An 18,432-nucleotide genomic window follows, 5' to 3' on the forward strand; every position below is an offset into this window, starting at 1 on the left:
TGCTGTTCTGAATTCCAGCCAGGACATTATACAAGTAAGTGTTGTGGACACTGTCACAGCTTCCCAGGAAAAAAGGATACGTAGGCATGTTTGGACAGCTGTATAATCTTGTCAAATGTAGCTTCCCAAACTAATGTCTCAGGTAACTGCCCATTTCTTGACCTTCTGGTAAGTATAATTTGTGATGGTGGCTTTCAAGTCCCGGTGAAGCCAATGAGGTGCTGTAGCTCTATCAGAGTGAATGTTTTCTGGGTTACATATACAGAAAGTGGAGTTCCAGCAGAGAGAAGCCCTCACAGATATTGGCTGAATGTACTCAGATGAAAAGAAAAAAGAAAAGTCCATTATTTTCTATCTAGTATTCAGCCTTACTCCCGGGAGGGCCAAATGAAACTGGAAAGGGATCTGGAGTTTGAGGCGGTGTTTGGCCTATCCAACTTGTCATACTGAAACTGGAACCTTTGCTTCTAGAGGATAAGGGTATTTCTGGAGGGTGATTTTTGAGTGCTTAGTTTAGGAGTTCACTCATACTGTAGCCTTCTAAGTTAGACAATGTGAATGCCCCCATGTATCAGGTATTTTTATGACTGATATCTTACAAAACAAGATTGACTTCAGGACAGGGCGATACTGCCTGTTGCTTTTCCTGTTGGCTGTATAACAGATCCATGTACACAGAACACTTCTGTTTCTCTGCAAGAGGACTGGACCTGATCGCTCTGATGTGCAACGGGGTCTCTGACTTCTTGTGCCTGCAGCTAAGGAGGTAAGTGCTAAGCAGCCGTGTACCCCTGCCTGCTGGCTTGGGGCTGCTGCTTCCAGTGTCTCTGTTGGTATTCATGGAAAATCTTGTTTTAGGCTAGAGCCACCCCCCTCAGCAGCTCCAGGTGATTATTAAGTGGCTTTCCCCATCCACATAAGTCTCCTTTTGTATAGCCCCTCTTCCAAGAGAGGGCTATTCCAAGGGGTGCTGTGTGATGCCTACCACAGGGGATGGTCCCCAAGAAGTGTCTCTTGTTGAAACACCTGCAAACCAGAGTGCTGCAGTGCAGCCCAGAGCCTCAGCCTCACAACTGGTCTGCACTGGGAGGAAATGGGAGGATGCTGCAGAGCTGATATAACATGCAAGGCAGCGCTGCAACTGGACTGATTATATATGCTTATACACCTCTGTTGTAGGCAGGTCATGTCAAAGGACAGGCTGGAGCAGGGTATGTTAGTCAAGCAGGAAGAGCATGTGGTCTATGGACTCTGTAGTTGCCAACACTTTAACTCCTTCAGTCTTGCTGAAACCTTAAATGGGTGGGGATGAACAATCCAGAATCAGCTGTTCCCTTAAGATGGCTGAGCATATTTGCTCTGGGAATATTATCATTCATAGTGAATGTGGGACGAGTTTGTGCCAGCTCTAATTAACCATTCTTGCTAGCACAAAGATGTTCTCCAGTGGAAGCCAGGATGTTGTTCTATTCATTTGGATTAATTAATCTAAAAGGCTAACTATGTAATTTCGTACTTGAGCTTTTAGATCTGTATTTGAGCTGAAATCATGTCATGCAATGATTGAAATATTCTCATAGTCTGACCAGGGAAGGAAGCTTCAAAACAGAGGACAACTGACTGGAGGATGTTGAAGAAAACCTCTCAAATTAAAATTCACTGTCTTCTAAAGAAATTTCCCTAGGATGTCACTCTGTTCTTCTATCTGTCATTCATGGAACAACTAATTTTTAGTCTTGCTGTTCTGCAGGTTTTGTTCTCCTTTCTTTTAAGGAGGTAACAGCAAATAAAGGCTTTGGATCAGGCTCCAGCTACTTCTTACTGTTTTCAGATGGTGGTATTGTGATTGCCCCTGCTAGAACAAAAGTCACTCCACATGGGCTATTCTCCCTTCTTCATAAATTGTTGTGTGTTAAAACTTAGAGAAGCAGACATGAGTTGACTTGCTTTGACACTGTGGATGCCTTCTGGAAACACCCTTGTCTCAAGCGTGGCTCTGTTTCGGGTTTTGAGTGCTGAAAGCAGCAGCTTCAGTCAGTAATTTGTATGGCTTGGCTGAGTCCAGTGTGGTCTCCGAATGGACTCATTCCCTTCTAGGTCAAATATCTCTCAGCAGTACAGTTGACTGCTGTGTTGTTGTTAGACGTTCTACAGATAAACAGTGGAGGTCACTGCAGCATGCTTCTGTGTAACGTGCCTGAGCCCAGGATCCGTGAAGCACATGGAGGCCCATGGAGCGAGTTCTGCCTCCCTCCCTGTTTTGGTCACTTTGATCTGTGTAGATGAGAACATGTCTCGTGGCCGCCTCTCGCTTCCACCCCGGGTGTGCGCAGGGATGCTGGGTGTTGGGGGGGAAGCGCAGGTGAATTGCCTGGTGACAGCACTCTGGGCATTTGGCAATATTTGGAAAGAGGGTGTTTAAAACCAATGCCCATCTGCTTCCCTGAGGAAAATGAGTGCTACCAAAGCGCAGGCCACTTTGAAACATAAGGCAGGTTTGCAGTAAGCGTTTCAACTATCCCTCTCTGGGCTTTATAGCAGCTTTAAAAAAAAATTCAATTAAGATGTCATGAATATAAATGTTCTCTCTTCCTCCCCACCACAGTACTTTAGTGTTAGCCCATGAAATGGACCAGCAAATAGCAAACCAAACCACACTGCCTTTACAACAGCAGGTACCAAATAACAAGTCTGCTGGCTGAGATGTTGAGCGGGGAGAGGAAGGCACGTTGCTTCGGTAATGAGGTTTACAAAGGAAATGCACTTTGATTTCATTCAGTACTTTGGATGAAGTTGTTTAATTGCACTAAATGCATGCACTAAAGGGTAAATATTTGGCATTAATCTCCTTGACAATTTGAACTCATTCAGCATGGAGCGTAGCTGTTTCTGCAATGCTGCCTCTCCCCAGATCAGGACTTTGTGCTCACCCATAGGAAATAACTGGGTCTTAAAATCTTTAGTTTGCTTTTTGCCCCCCAATTTTTCATTAGCTACAAGTGCTCAGCTATTTTTGCATAACTGGAAGAGCCAAGGAGCTGGGCTGAGGGCTGCAGAGCATCTGTACCACAACGTGTGGGGCCACTTGCATAAATCAGCATGTCATTAGCACCCCAAACAGCCCCGGCACCAGCAGGTTTCCTGGTCGCCCTGCAGCCCAGCCATGGCGGCCATGCTGAAGGAAGGCAGGGGCTGGAGCCATGCGCCAGCCTCCCTGCGCTCCGATCCTCCTCACTTGTGGTTTTGAATCTGCCTGTGTAAACGTTCTGGTGCTCACCCAGGCATGAAGTAAGTGGGGAAGTTAAAAACAAGTAATTTAGTGCCAAAGGCTGCCTCCTTTCCTCACAGAAACACAGCTTTGTTGGGTGTGTTTTGTCACGGGAGCTGCAAGTGTTTCTGTGCAAAATCCTCCCTTGAGGATCCTTTAGAAAGTTTTAAAATTAATGCTGTTTTTTTGTTTGTTTGTTTTTTGACTGAAACTATTCTTGAATTTTGCACATAGCTTTGGGGAGAAAGAAGAGAAATTCTTTGCTGTCCATATTTAAAAGAAACCCCCAGTCCACCATGTTGAGGTATGGTCTGCCCGTGGCCTGTCCCTTGTAAGGGACCTGGGACTCCCTGTGGAGGCAAGATCCCAAATTCTGTGTTGTATTTAGGAAAGTATTTCAGAATTGTTCTTTTCTGGGGAGAGGATGGTATGGCATTGCTGGTTTTCATGGATTTTTGTTGTTTTTTTGAATAAACTGGCTATGGCAGAGGGCAGCACGAGGAGGAAGGGCTGATGTTGCAGTGTGCTTTCAGGGGCAGTACAGCACCACACAGAGTGACATTTCTTTGCCATTTGTCACTGCTTCGTCACTTGCCACTGCTTTGTCGTTTTCAAAAATGTGGTTAAAGCAGCAGCTTGCCCCAGTCAGAGTGAAATGCTGTGTGGCAGTGGGTGCTGGGTGTGACTTGCTGTGCTCTGATGTCAGTGGTGTAATTTGCAGTTTGTAGGAAAAAAAAAAAAAAAAGCTGTCTTAGGTCATCAGGGCTTAACATGGAAAAAACCTGCAAAGCCAGGAAGAGAAATACATAAAGAATGCATGATTTATTCAAAGCACTGTCACTGCATTTTGTCACTTGACATTTTCTCTCTGTGCCAGTTCAAGGGCAGGAGTTTTTCCCCCCTGATTTACCAGTGCTTTCAGAAAGGCTGTGAATGCTCTCCTCCTCTGCGGCGGGCTGTACCAACCTCTGTGCCAGGCTGCTCATCAGCTGGCCCTCGTCAGCCCCCGCAGCCACCACCGGATGCTGCCTCAGCCCTCCACGGTTTCCCTCAACCAGCACTCGCCTGCACTGGGGCGAGGGTGCTGCTGCCAAGTTCTCCCAAAGCAGCTTTTCAGAGCCAGGCACCTGCCAAGGAGAACTGCTCTTATTTACTACTGCTATACTTTTTACCTCATTTCTCTTTTCTTCTTTCTTCTATTCGTTTTAAAATTTCTTTCTCCTCTAACATTTCGGTAACAGATGTTGAAAATTGTCCTCATCTGAGCATATGACTAGGAGTTTAGTGACAAAAAGAAAGAGCAAATCTGACACTTGCTTTGGTTGCATCTACCAGCTCCCACCTAGGGCTGCAAAAGCAAATCCCGAAACACTCTGAGGTTTTGTTTACAGTTTAAAGAGCAGCTGATGTCTCTTGAAAAAACCTTCAGCCCAAAAGGGTTCTGCTGCTTTATCTCTAACTTTCCTTTATTTCTCCTTCATTGTTCTTCCTAACAAATGCTATTTGCATGAAAACAAGACCTTTTGTTTCTCAGGATCTGATCCATGTCTACTACTCATTCCTCATTTGGACATTGACCATTAGAGTCTACCCATGGAGTGCAATTGGGTATTCAGTCAGACCCTCCAGACTCTAATCTTCTGGGATACTGGTTGCATTTCCAAGGCTACTGATCATGATATAGAAAAGGGGTACTAACTTCAGGTGGATTAAGTATGCAGCAGAAGTTGAGGGAACATGGTTGTAATGAGAGTGGGGTGCACTAATACAGAAAATATAAGTTTTATCAGTGAATTAACTGTCTAACAGAGATGTTGCCCCAGCATCTCTCCAAGAGGGCAAACGTAGCTGTTTAAGAACTAAAATTTGCCCATGCTGTTTGCAGCCATGTTTGTAACCCTGCTTCTTCCCAGGAAGCTGTGAATTGTGGAGCCATGGATGCTGGATCTGCTGCCTGTTCGCTCCAGGAGGCTGCCCGCTGGAGAATGTTTGTCACATTCTACAGGCTTGCAGTGCCTCTTCTTCATCTCATTGAAACTGGGAAACTTGCCTGTTGATACTTCGCTCTGATGTCATTAACAGTCAAAACGTTGCAAGACTTCTAGGTGCACTCAAGCTGATCTGCAAAGTTCTTCCATCCTCCCAGCTCCTTCAGGATGACCTTCAAGCTTTGCTGCTTTGACGTTTTATTATTTATCTAAGAAAATAATTTGTACCATGGACAGTTTTGCCAAAACTTTGGTAAGTGAATGTGACCTACATGGTTCTGTTTGTATCTGTGCTTAAAGGACATGTAAACACTAGGTATGAGCTGGACCATAGACTTAATGTGACTTGTAAGAATGTTGAAAATAAGGTTCTTGTGTGTATGCAGCTGAGTTCTGGAAAAACAACCACTTCATTTGATGCAAACAAAATACTTTTTGTTTAGCATGATTGTTTAGTATGGAGACTGGCTGCTTTGTTGTGCAAGTTGGACAAGCTGGTAGACTAAATGTCCAAATATTTACCCACAGGATCAGATTTTTGATAGTCAAAAAGCAGGAGTGCGATTTGGGACAACTTTTAAAGATGGTTTTTAATAGGCATATGTGGGGATCCCAAGGCAAGTGATCCAGGCTGATTTAAGAGAGCAAAACCACATAATAGCATAAAATATAATAACAATGTGAATGCTGTGATTATGTCCCGGAATGAAGTCTAGGATAAGATTCAGTGCTACTGCTTGATTTCTGCCTTGTTGTTCCAAAACAACCTAACATTATTTCTGTCTCTCTATTTTTTATTGCAAAAGTAGGGGGGGTATTAAACGTCTCACTGTTGTTGCTGAGTATAGAGCTAAATTTTGTCTTGCAGTTATTGCATGGAGTGGGTTATGAATGCAAATGGCATTCCAGCCCATTACGTTACCTCAACCTACTCCTCTTAACATGTGTGGTTTGTTTGTTTTTCCCCTGAAGAATCACAAGGCAAAGTGTGTCAGACTGATTTAAATTGTATGACCTAGCTCCTTTCTTATGATCTTTGCATTATTTTCTGTCATTGATCTGGATGCTCTCACTGCTGAAATAAGAGACTGTCAGTAGCTTCCATGCAGTCCTGGCTGGGGCAGACCCAACCCTTTCTAAGTGGCAGTGGTGGGGACAAGGGCACAGAGCAGCTGGGACGTATGTCGTAGGATGTGCATGCACAATGCACTCTGGCTGTTGCTCAAGGAGGGGAGACTGTTTAGATTCCCCAGTAGGTCTGTGCCTGCTGGGCAGCTGCAGGCAGGAGTGGCTGCAAGAGCCTGAGCTCAGAGTGAGAAAACGTATTTCAGAGATCAGCCTTTCTTTTGTCTTCTCACTACTCATATAAAGTGGCCCACATAAACATATTCATTACTAATACCAAGTTATTTCAGTCTTCATGAGGGAAACCTATCCGCAGGGGTTTAGAGCCTCTCTAACCTTGGTCTGTTGAAAGTCCTGTTCAATTCTTTCTGCCCCTCTTCCAGCTGTGATGTTTTTGAGCCACTGCACTTCCTATTGTCACGAATAAGGTCGGACTTGTCTCTGCCATCTGCAACTTTTCATGCTTTTCTAAGCTCCTCCTTAAACTACATAAAGCTATTTCAAATAGTGTCCTTTGTTGTCTCAGTTACTGTGGCTGGCCGAGTGGGACCAGGTTAGATGCTACTCTCTGGGAGATGGCTTTACTTGTAGTCCCAAAGTTAACACTTAACAGGGAATGATCAGATTTGCATTGATGCACTCTGAAGTGCAATCTAAAATGGATTTCCTGGGTTTGCAATGCTTAGTTTTGGATTAACAATCAACTGCCGTGTTTATAGCTTTAAACTGCTGATATTTGCTCTCAGGTATAATCCCAGCTTCATGCCTTTTTTTGTCTTGGAATAGAGAGAAAGATTAAAAGGAATTTGTAGCATATAGTAGATGAGACGTTTTATGTCCTTCGGTGTCTGTTAATGGCACTGATTCAGCTTTTCGTCATGGGAAACATTTGTGATTCTTCATAGAGTTTTGAGTGTATTGATATCCCAGAGCAGTTGTTTTGTCACGTTAGAAAATGTGTTAAATGTCATTCTTGTGGAGTGACAGTGTATAAAAATTGGAATAAGAGGAATAATTGAGATGCAATGAAGGATCGACAGAGAAGTAGTAGGTGTGCTTTGCCTTCTGTAGTAGCTAAAAGGCACCTATTCATTGGAGTTTGTTGCCAGAGGTTTCTCAGCGAGCAAACTCAGTGGAGGGAAAAGTCTTTGCTGTTCTAGAGAATTCAGTGCCTCTAAATTCTGGAGTTGAAGACAGAGACATGTAAAAGGGAAGGAAGGATTAAGACGCTGAGAAGACACCAAGCTGAGTGGTGCAGTCAATACAGCAGAAGGAAGGGATGCCACGCAATCCCTTCCTGGACAAGCTTGAGAAGTGGACCCACGTGAACCTAATGAGGTTCAACGAGTATAAATGCAGGGTGCTGCACCTGGGCCGGGGCAATCTCAGCCATGAGGACTGAGAGCTTCCCCCAGAGAGCTGGGGCTGTTCAGCCTGGAGAAGAGAAGGTTCTGGGGTGACCTCATTGCAGCTTTTGAATACTTAAAGGGGGCTTATAAAAAAGATGGAGAGCAACTTTGCTTGGGCAGATAATGACAGGACAAGGGGGGATGGGTTTAAACTAAAAGAGGGGAGTTTTAGATGAGATGTTAGGAGGAAAATCTTCACTCAGAGGGTGGTGAGGCACTGGAGCAGGTTGCCCAGAGAAGCTGCGGATGCCCCATTCCTGGAGGTGTTCAGGGCCAGGTAAGATGAGGCCCTGAGCATCCTGGTCGAGTGGGTGGCATCCCTGCCACTGGCAGGGGGGTTGGAACTGGGCGATCTTTGGGTTCCCTTCCAACTTAGGCAATTCTATGATTCTGTGATAAGACAGGGCTGAGTAAGGCAGGCTGCTGCACTCAGTTGCATTGTAGTTTGCACACTGGCCAGTTGCAAATCCAGGAGCAAGCTGCAGGGATCCCGTTTGAGAGGGAGAGCATCCTCCCACTGAAACCAGGCACCGCCAGGCTTCTGTGTGTCTCTGTCTCCATCATGGCATGTCAGCAATAGGAGTGCTCCTGTCACTGTGTCATGGCACTTAGGACATTACTGTATCTTCGTGGGACTTCTATCTCATGGCATCACTACCACCAGTGAATGCGATTGATGTAGACAGCACACACACAGCTTTGCTGTGTAGGGAAGTAACTGTGGAGTGAGGTGGGGCATGATTTCTGCCTGGGCTCTTTTGTACTACTTTGCTTTCAAAGCAAAATTAGCTATTTCACACTTCTCGTCTGAGAGAGGGTTTTCTCAGATGCCTTCTCCCTAGCATCTACTGTCCTGTATGTACATCTTTTTCTCATGGTGATTTCTTTCTGCTGAGAAATCAGAGGACAATTTTAACCCACCTCATTGCCAACAGAAATGTTAAAACCTCTTTGAGAGGAGTGTATGCATGCAAAACTTTCTGACCACAGATGTGTCACTGCTCATGGCAAATATTTTGTTCCTTTCACTGTATGTGGATAAATCACAAAAAGCAGTAGTGAAATCTGTAGGGCATACTGCATGCCTGGAATCTGGGCTGATCCTTTCTTTTTGGGAGATAAAATCTTTGGCCGGGATTTTCTTGCTTGCGTGCAAATATTGGTGTTTTTCTAATAAATCTTTTTCTTTCCTAACCAAAACAGATACTTCCTGAGCCTGAAGCACAAGCTAATAGCTGTATTATAAGGAAAGTTTAGAAGGCAGAGGACAGATGCCCAGAGCTGGTAGACACCTAAGTTAAAGCCTGACTTCTTTCCCAGGTGAGTAAGGCTGCAGGAGATAGGACATTTTGCTCATTTAAGTATGAAATATCAAATCTGCTGAAACACAGTGTACAGTCTCTTAGTGAGACATGCAAATGAGTAAGAAAGTTACTCGTGCATAAACCGTATGAATGTCTGCAAGACAGGTGTCCCAGCAAGAAATCTGGAAGCCTCAAATTGTGTTTTGTGAAAGGCCTCTTGAAACAACTGGCCTGCAAAATTATATGCAAGCAGGAATTGTACTGACCTCTGTAGATACATCTGGGTGATAATATTAGGAAAGGGAAGCACTTAATTGAAATAAGACAAATACTGAAATAAGAGAAGACAGGTGGGAGCTGTCACCTCCATGTCCGGGTGGAAGAGGCGTGAGGCAGCCCGCCGGGCGAGGTGGGCCCTAAATGTACCGAGTGCCCAGGCGTGCTGCAGGTGGGTGCTGAGAACTGCTGCCTCGCCACAGCAGGATTCGTCCCAGCTTACCAGGTGCTTCCTTCCAGCTTGAATTCCAGGGATTTGGGCAAAGTCCCTCAGCAGAGCAGCTTCACCTGCCCATCCCGTGACCTGCTATGCTTTCAGTGCTGGTTTAAGCCCTTCCCCTTTTACTATCCAAACGCAGAATGAAGTGCAAGTGGGGATGAAAAACGCTGTGCAACAGGACTCCCTCACCCACTCTCATTCTTTCTAAATAAACCGACTTGATTTTTGGCAAAGAACTGTATATGTTAGGAATAAATCCTCAGTTCTTAGGGTTGAATCAATTCCAAACAAATCCTGGATTTTGCACTCTTGTTCCCTCAGATAAATCATTAGCAGTATTCTGGAAAGCCTGTGATGGCTTTAAATTGCAGGTTTTCAGGTTTTTTTCCTTTTATTTCTTAGCACTGTATGTCTTCAATATTCTGCTGGTGCAAATGGAAGTCTCTGCAGATTTCTCACCAGATACCCAGTGTCATGATTTGGATATAAAGCTCTACCAATGAATAAGCTGTTACAGCTACTTACCATAGCAAAGGGAAAGGATCAGAACATACCTGATTTGAGTTGGAAAGGGATTGTTCAGAGGCCTGGAAGATCCAGCTGAGACCTTTAGAATGGAAAATGTTGCCTTTGCAGAATTATTATCTTCCCCCAGAAATCTAGAATGGAAGTCGTCACCTTGCCCTGGTAGTCACTGCTTCCGTAGAGCTGGTAGGGGCACTGTGAGTCATGTGCAGAGGCAGGGAACTCAGGCAGTGGCTGGCTCTGTACTGTCTGTGGGGAGACAACAGCTCTTCCATTCCTCTTTATTTTTGGGGGGAAAAAATCAATACAGAAACCAATAGGATGGGGCTTGGGAGAAGAAGAAATGCCACAAGCACGTTTAACTTGTCCATACACTTTTAACTATTCTTAATTTGTTCAAAATCTCTTCTGTGCCAAAATCTCTTTCCGGCCAGGAAGCCAAAAGTTTCTAAATTCAATATTAATCTGTGTTGTCCACCAGCACTTTAAGTGAAATTACCATTAAAGTTAACTTTGTGATCTGTGGGACCAAGAACAACAAATGAATAGGGGCAGGCATAGCAGAAAATGGGGGAAAAAAAAAAGCTGATCAACAGAGGAAACAAAACTACAGGTCAGTTTTTAGTCTCATTTACAGCAGTATAAGCCCAAAGTAATGTCAGTAAAACTAATAGAGCTGCCTCAGGCTATAGAAATGCAATTGAAATTGGTTTCCTCATATACTTTGGCATTTTCTACCTTGTGAGGTGCTGAAAAAATCTCTGTTCTTGTGTTCAGTCATTATCAGTTAAATTGGAGGACTTCTTGGCATAGCCCACTGATTTTCTTCTATTTCTGAGCACTATTTTCTTCTATTATTCGCTTACTCTTCTTCTAAAAGGAGTCTGAAATTTCAGTAGTAAAACCTTTTTGTCCATTGAAGTGCAGTTTGTTAAGGGGTAAGTTATGAACATGAAGGTGATGAGGATTCAGTATCTGCTAGCAGGGAAGCTAGCCAGAGTTTCTGAATTTACTGGGGTAGTCAAGGGAAGTGGAAAGTATTATGGAGAGAGACTTGCTGCAGTATCCTGGTTGGTTTTATTTTCATGCACTTGGATGTAACGAGGACATGTATCCTCAGAAGCATGACTTCCATGCTGAACATCAAAAAGATGCTCACGCTTATGTCTACGTCAGGTTCATGTTTCTCTGCTCAGCAACTGGATTTCTTTGGTGCAGTCTGACACATAGATGCATCAACTTCAGAATATTTCACTTCTACACACTGGGGTCTCCCCGCACAAAGGTGGTAGCTCAGGAAAGAAATCAACACACGGTTTGTGCATAGTCCTTCTCACAAGCGTACAGAGAAAAGACAGCTCTAAGGCTGGGATTAATAGCCCTGCCTAGAAGATATATTGCAAGGATCCAGCACAATGTGAGTATGAAAACTAATTGCTTTGGTTGTCGTCATCCTCATCCCTTAGGAAGGGGGCTGTTGGCTCCCGGAATAGCACTAGGGGCAGCAATAGTAGCTGCCTCTCTCAGGCTGGGAGCACGTTGTCATTTGGTTTATCTGGATGCCTGTGAGCACTGATAAGAAGTAACTGACTGATGTGTGAGGCAACTGTCAGTGGATTATTTTTTATTGCCTTATTTGATTGGGAAGTGGTAGTGCTTAGCTTCCTCTGAGGTCTGAAAGGTTGCTTTCCCCTGGGGTGCAATGGTGCAGGCTGCTGCTCTGGGGATCAGAGCTACTCTTATCTTACTCCCCAGCAAAGTGGGGGTTGTTTCTTCAGATTCACGTGTTTGCTGCTACGCTGGGCTCAGGCTTTTTATTGCATGCTTTTGTTTGGTTTGGCTCTGTTCATGAAACTAGTTTTGTAGCCAAGCAGGAAGGAACAAATATGTGAAAAGTCTGCAAGGAGAGGAGCTGGTGAGGAAATCTGGAACGGGGATAGTCTATAAATCTGAGCTACCTGGGACTTGGGGTCATTGCAATATTAGTTAGAAGTGCGAAGTGGTGGAGGCAGGGTTTGTATAAAAAGGACTGCACTTTGCGCAGCAAGTCAGCCGTTGGAAGAACGGCACAGAGGTCTTGCTGTGCCCATGTTAACCTAAAGCTGCCTTTGGATTTAGAGTTACGATCACATTTTTTAAATAACATGCAAATCTAAAACTGGCACGCGTATGTGTGTGTGAATGTAAGCATATGTCATCGGGGCAGGAGAGGCAACAGAATTTAGTCGGCAGCCTTTTGCCATAAACTCCAAATCTCTGTTTTTTTTGTAACCCAAGTCTGTAGTTACTGAAGGCTTATGGGGATTGCAGGTGTAGTGTGGACAGGGAGGGTGAGAGATGCCACCATGTACAAGACAACACTTCCCTCCCCCAACCCCCCCCAAATAAAGAGGAATCAAATCCAAAGAGATATGCGTAACCATTTATGGGAAAAAAATCCATTTCTGTTTTCCAGAAATGCCAACATGAAACATTATGGATGGGAAGGAAATAAGTTAGGAGCAGCCTCCTGGGAATGGAGTTCATTCTGTCTTTTTTTTTTTGTGAAATATTTTCAGATTTCAATATTTAAATAATTTAGATAAGTAGTTCAGGATCCTGTTGTTTTCGTGAAAGCATCTCCAAATGTAGCATGTGGATCAAGCTTTTTTCTGGCTGTTCTTTCACTGTTTTGTAACAGGCTTTCCAAGGACTCCTTTAAAACAAAATAATAACAGACCCCATCCAGACAGCAGTTCAGGTTTGCCCAGCAAAGGGTGATTTGAAGGATGTCTCGTAGCTTTGGCTGAGAAGCCATGTGCATGATGCCATTCTTCACCAAAAAGTACAGGAAGAATGTCACATGGTAAGGTGTGAAACAGACCAAAAACGTGATGAAGTTTGCCACTACTATCTTCTCTGCTCTGGTGGCATACGTTTGGGGGTTGTCTGGTTTCCTGCGCTTTCTCAGACATCTGACGATCTGAACGGTGCAGAAGGCCATGGCTGTCATGCTGCCAAAGAAGGTGGTCTCCAGGGCGCTGAACAGGGCTGTGTTTTCCCATGTGCTTTTGGAGAAGTTATGGAAGCAGGATGAGATGTTGTGGCCCTCTTCATGCAATTGGAAAGTAGAGACAGTTCCAGCTGAGACCCCCAGGCAGATGACAGCACAGACCACAGCAGCTTTCTTGGTGGATCGCAGGGTGGGAGCCGTGAAAGGGTGCCCAATAGCAATGTAGCGATCTATGCAGATGCAGAGGGAGATGAGGATGCTGCCATACATGTTTACAAAGTAAAGACTCTCCAAGATGGAGCAAAACACAGACCCCAATTCCCACGTGTTTGGATGGTGATAGGAAATGATTTTAAATGGAAGAGTGAACAGCAGCAAAGTATCCAGGAAGATGAGGGCTATCATGTAGACTGTAGATTCTGACAGCTTTTTAGCCTTAAAAAACAGGAACGACAATGCCATCACATTGAACAGCAATCCCAGGGTAAACGTGGGAGTGTACATGATCAGCTGGAACAGTTCTACTTCGGGGCTGATGTTGTTGGTACTGTTGTGATTCATATCTCCAGGCATACTGCAAGAGAAGAAAATCACCTTCACCACAAGGAAGAACGAAGATCACATTTAAGACCTGGTACAAAGGCCAATGAGGTCTGTAGGTGTCCACAGACCTGGAGATGCTTTTTCATCTCGGGCTTGTGCGTGCTAAATTGCAGCTCCCAGTAACATGGAGTTACTGTGCCCAAGGGATCTCAGAGCAAGGTTGTACCTCAAGGAGGAGCAAGGCTTTCTGGGGTCCAAGCCCTGCTTGCACTACTACCCACTACCCGGAACTAGGCTAGGCAGAGTATGGAAGTGTCTGCACCATCCCCATGGAATGGTGTGATCCCTGTGCAAACACAGGGCACCAGCCCCTCCTTTCGGGATTACATGAACTAAAGAAATGGAGGCAATTAGCCACATCAGGTTTCTGGGATCAAGCTATCACAAGAGACCTTGGGGAGCCAAGAGCACAAGGGTTCCTCATATTTATTAATGTGAAGAACTCAAACAGTTACAGTCTCCAGAAGAAAAATGAGACTTAAGAACCCAAGCATTTGTTTAAATCAGCCAGACTTACCACAGCTGATAAACTGCTGTCTGCTGAAATAGAGGTGGCAGCAAAAGTGCAGAGATTTCCCTCCCTCCACAAAGAGGGGACTAAAAATGTTGAGGTAGACACAGCTGAGCAGGGGTCACGAAGTAATTCTCTCTTTTAGAGGAAGGGTGCTGGTTTGATCCTGCCCTCAGACTCTCCTGATAAGGACCAGGAAGGCTCTCATTGGTTTCTGCAGTCCTGGTCTCAGCTAGAATCACTTACAAATGCAAATACAAGGGAATACCTGGTTCTTTGTTAGCCATTTCTTTCACAGCAAATGTAACCTGTAAATAAATCCTTTTAAAGATCTTTCTGCTAGTGCTCAGAAATCACCCTCATCTGGTGCTCCATAGCTGTTATTACTTTGACGTGGTGCCTTTCCTACAGGAGTTACTGATCTTGATGTTTTATTTCAGATTGGGAAACCTGTCATCAGCTGTGCAGTAAAAGCTCCTGTTCTGCAGATCAAGTCACTTCCTTGATATTTCAGAGGTAAGCTCTCCTGTGCTCTGCTTTAAGAGAAAGATCAGCATAAAGAAAATGCAATTCTTGGACAAAAACTAGCAATTAGAAAGCAAGAGAAGGTTGGCAGTTTGCTCCTTGAGGACAGATGCCAAGTTATATGATTCTGTAAGTTTGCTAGTTTATGCTACAGAAATGAGAAAGCCAGTCCCAGAAACCCAGCCTGATGAGGAGAACAGGCTGCTGGCAGGGCTGCAGGTGCAGGAAAGCACACCTCTGCTGGGGTCAAACGCAGGGGTCCGCAGGCTGTGTGTTGCTGCAGCAGGCACAGGGTTTATTCAGGCTGCCTGCCCAGGTGTGCAGCCCCACCTGGCAGTGCTGCTGGCTGTGTAAAGCACTTCGTGGCCTCCTTCGTGGCAGAGCACCACTGCCCGTAAAGCATGGGGGGACATGGCTCAGAGGGGCAGCAGCCCCATCAGTAGCGCCTGCTCTGCCGCCGTCTGCGAGGGACTGAGGGAAGTTTAAGGGGAAATGAAGAAAATCCCTTGCCCAAATAAAAAAGGACAGGAAAGCCTGCGCCTGGGGGAATCTGGGTGGCTGGAAGGGAGAAGCATCCCCAGTGATGTTCAGTGCCTGGGAGTTCAGCCCTCCTGCAGCCTTGAGGCTTGGGGTTTTGTTGGGAGCTGTGTTGTGTCACTGAGCCTTCAGATTCAGGTGGGGTTATGCTGGCAGCCTGTGCTGCATTGTGCAGAAGGGTGGCCTGGGCTCGCCGACACAGTGTGCTGCTCTCCCTGTGGAGGTCCCACTCCTCATGTGAAGCACTGCAAGGCCTTTTAATGCTGGGAGGGGGGGGGAACCCACTACTGAGAGCCGAAGGGATGAAAAGTTAATTAAGGAATTCCTGAAAAGTTATAAATATCAACAAAGTCCCTTACTTCATTGCCCTGTAGGAGATTTCATTAGTGCTTTTTTTCCTTCATTCCTTTTATTTCAGCTTCTTACCAAGGTTTTTACTTGAGAAAAATTTAGTTACGATAAAAAGGCATTTCATAGCCTGTCATGTTGGTTTCTAAACAAAAGAAGGAAATGTCAAAGGGTAGCTATGTTCATTCTTAAAAAGAAAAAAAAGTCAATATGCTATAAGAAAACCAAATTATGTAAAATATATTTTGTTTTCAGATCTTGTAGCAAGAAGAAAAGAAAGCTTCTAAGGTAAGGTTTCCCTACAATGAAATATTATCTCTGGTCATCTTACCTTTGGGCTTTCTCTAGCACTGTAGTTCTCTTCCTGGACTTTTCCTCCTTCTTGGCTTGTAGTATTCTTGAGTCTCGTGTTTTCTTTGAAGGCTGCAGAGTGAGCTGCATGCAAAGTGACAGTCAGTGCTGATGTTAGAAAGCATGAAGAGCTGCTGCTTTTCATGTCATCACACTTCCATTACAGCAATGGTTTCCCCACGCTGGCTGCACATATGCGCTATGTACGTAGTGTGTCACACACAGCTCATTTAAGGATGTAAACAGATTGCTTTGCGGGGCTCGCGTCTCTCTGAGTCACCCATTCAGAACAGTTTCTGGTAACAGAGAAAAGAATTCTGGCCCTGCAGACCTTTGTGATTTTTTTTTCTACAAACAGGATTTTAGGGGTTGTATGTAACATCTGTTAGTAGAGTGTTAGCTGTTAAAATGTTTGTGCTTTAAGTGCTGAACCCTGAGCTATTGCTGTCAATTTCTCTTACTTTTCACGATACCGGAACGGAAAAAGAGATTCTCTATTTTCAGTGGTGATTTGATATGTTCATTTTCAATTGGTGTTTAAGAAGAAGAAGAATAAAAACAGTTATTCTTAAATCTGTTTGTACTACTAGCAGGGAATGTACCTACGGAGAGTGTCAGGTGCTGCTTTTGTTCAGGGGCAACAGGAAAAAGATTTTTTTTGCCCGTTGCATGCATTTTTGCAATCTTCTTACCGAAGATGGAAAGAAGGGCTAAGGAGGTGGTTTTGCTTGATCTTCTGCCTATCCCGTAAATATCAAAACCAAGGATTGTCTTGGCTGAATAAAAACTGTGCATCTGTTGGGGAAGAGGGGAAAAAAATAGTACCTTGGGGTTTCTGTGTGGTATTTTAGTTGATGTGACTCAAGGTTAAAAAAAAAAAGGGGGGGGGGTGGGCGGTGGTGAAAAATAACTCATCTTGTCCTCAACTAGGTTTCACTTCTATTAATCCCATTGTGGTCTTGTAACACTGCATTTTGGATATTTAAAAATAATCCACAGGCAGACACCACTACCCTGAGGAGGCATCAGGGGCCTGAGGCAGCCTTGCCGTGAGCATGGGATGGGAGCCCCGCCATCACAGACCAGATTGTGCTCCTGCCCTTGTCCTGTGTTTGCAAATGCCAGTCCTTACGGCCACCGGTGCTTATAGAGTGTGTTCTTTTCCCCCGTTGCATGGATTTCCCCTCATGTACTTGAGGTTTTCTGTTCTCTCTCATATTCCCTTTGATACGTATGTTCTCATGCTACCTAAGTGCTGCTTGCCTCGCCAGAGGCTGCCCAGAAGCACGTATACTTGGCCAAAAGCCTTGTGTGGCTGCATGTCTGGAGAAAGATGCTTTGGAAAGGGGAGGATGAGGAAGCAGCAACGCCACGGTTGTTCTTGGCACACCACAATCCAGCCAGTATCAAGGGCCAGGATGTTTTTTTTTCTTTTTTCTTTTTTACCTCCTTTCTTCTCTCCAGCGAACATCCTGGGAAGCTTTCTAGGGAGGATTCTGAGAAAGAATGGCCAGGACAGCATGCAGGTGGTACCAGTGCACATGGATGAGGTATGAAGGCTCCTCTCCATTTTCTCCCTTCAAAACTGAGAGTGGAAAAAAGTTATGCTGAGGGTTGGTGGCAAAGGGGAAATGAAATAGTGTGAGTAATGTACAGAAAGGTTGGGATAGTCCATGAAGGACTCTCAGGCTGTTGATGAAAAACATAACTTGTGATGCGGGGCTGAGGAAGCTGTGGGCCGGCAAGGTACCTTCCGTTTCTCACCATAGGCCCTCCTCTGTGCTCATGGGCTGTGACTCTTCAGTAGGACCTCGAGACCAAGTGTGCCAACTCCCTTCTTGCAGACTGGTTTGCTGCATGGTGGGGAGAAGAGGGCTGCACCCTGCAAACTCTGTTTCTGGCACCTCTTTGCATGTCACTGATGACACCACCTGATGCTGAATGTGCCACCTTGTTCCTTTTTCCTGAAGAAGGAGTCATTTCACACGTGTTTTTGACTTGCCTTGATGACTTTGCCATATCTCCACGGATTCTGCTCATACCTCTCCCCTTCAGGCCGTGCAGGTGGCCCTGGTGAAGCCCTGCTGGTTCCCTGCGCTCGCCCTTGGGGCCAGCTTTCCCCTTGCAGTGCCGAGCTGTGCCAGCCATCCCGAGGTGCTGCTGGCCAGCTGCTGGCCTCAGGCACTGGACTGCAGCACGGCCGTGGTCTTGGGTCTTCAGCTGGTGGTCCTGGCTCTCAGGGAGGATGTCAGTATGGCGCTGGAGCTGCTGAGCTGCTTCCAGTCTGGGAGCCAAATCAGTAACAGTTGCACAACACAGGATTGTGCAGTGGAGACATGGTGTTTTTCTGTTAATTCAAATCAGGGTCTAATCAGTGAGAAAAATAATTGTTCTGCTTGAGGAGAGGATCCACTACTGTGGCCCCCTTACTTTCCTCCTTGATTTCCCTC

The 18,432-nt window shown here is 45.1% G+C and overlaps 1 protein-coding gene and 1 long non-coding RNA gene across 2 annotated transcripts; one reads left to right on the plus strand and one right to left on the minus strand.

The window, feature by feature from the left end:
• Positions 1-12,533: 12,533 nt before the first annotated feature.
• On the minus strand, positions 12,534-16,446 carry LOC121075110 (lysophosphatidic acid receptor 6-like). The gene is made up of 2 exons (XM_040568036.1): positions 15,963-16,446; positions 12,534-13,681 (listed from the first exon to the last, which is right to left on the minus strand). The coding sequence occupies exons 1-2, from the start codon at positions 16,070-16,072 to the stop codon at positions 12,706-12,708; spliced, it is 1,086 nt and encodes a 361-aa protein (XP_040423970.1). The 5' UTR covers positions 16,073-16,446; the 3' UTR covers positions 12,534-12,705.
• Positions 14,019-15,919, plus strand: LOC121075111. Its single transcript, XR_005822736.1, has 3 exons — positions 14,019-14,531; positions 14,662-14,737; positions 15,887-15,919. It is a non-coding gene; the product is annotated as an uncharacterized LOC121075111 (long non-coding RNA).
• Positions 16,447-18,432: the final 1,986 nt, after the last annotated feature.

The sequence above is a fragment of the Cygnus olor genome, chromosome 9 (assembly GCF_009769625.2).
Source record: "Cygnus olor isolate bCygOlo1 chromosome 9, bCygOlo1.pri.v2, whole genome shotgun sequence".
Classification (NCBI taxonomy): Eukaryota; Metazoa; Chordata; class Aves; order Anseriformes; family Anatidae; genus Cygnus; species Cygnus olor.

Coding starts and splice junctions, on each gene's coding strand:
- LOC121075110 (XM_040568036.1), bottom strand. CDS start 16,072: ATGCAGCTCACTCTGCAGCCTTCAAAGAAAACACGAGACTCAAGAATA. Junction 13,682..15,962: donor GTGCTAGAGAAAGCCCAAAG/GTAAGATGACCA, acceptor CTTCTCTTGCAG/TATGCCTGGAGATATGAATC.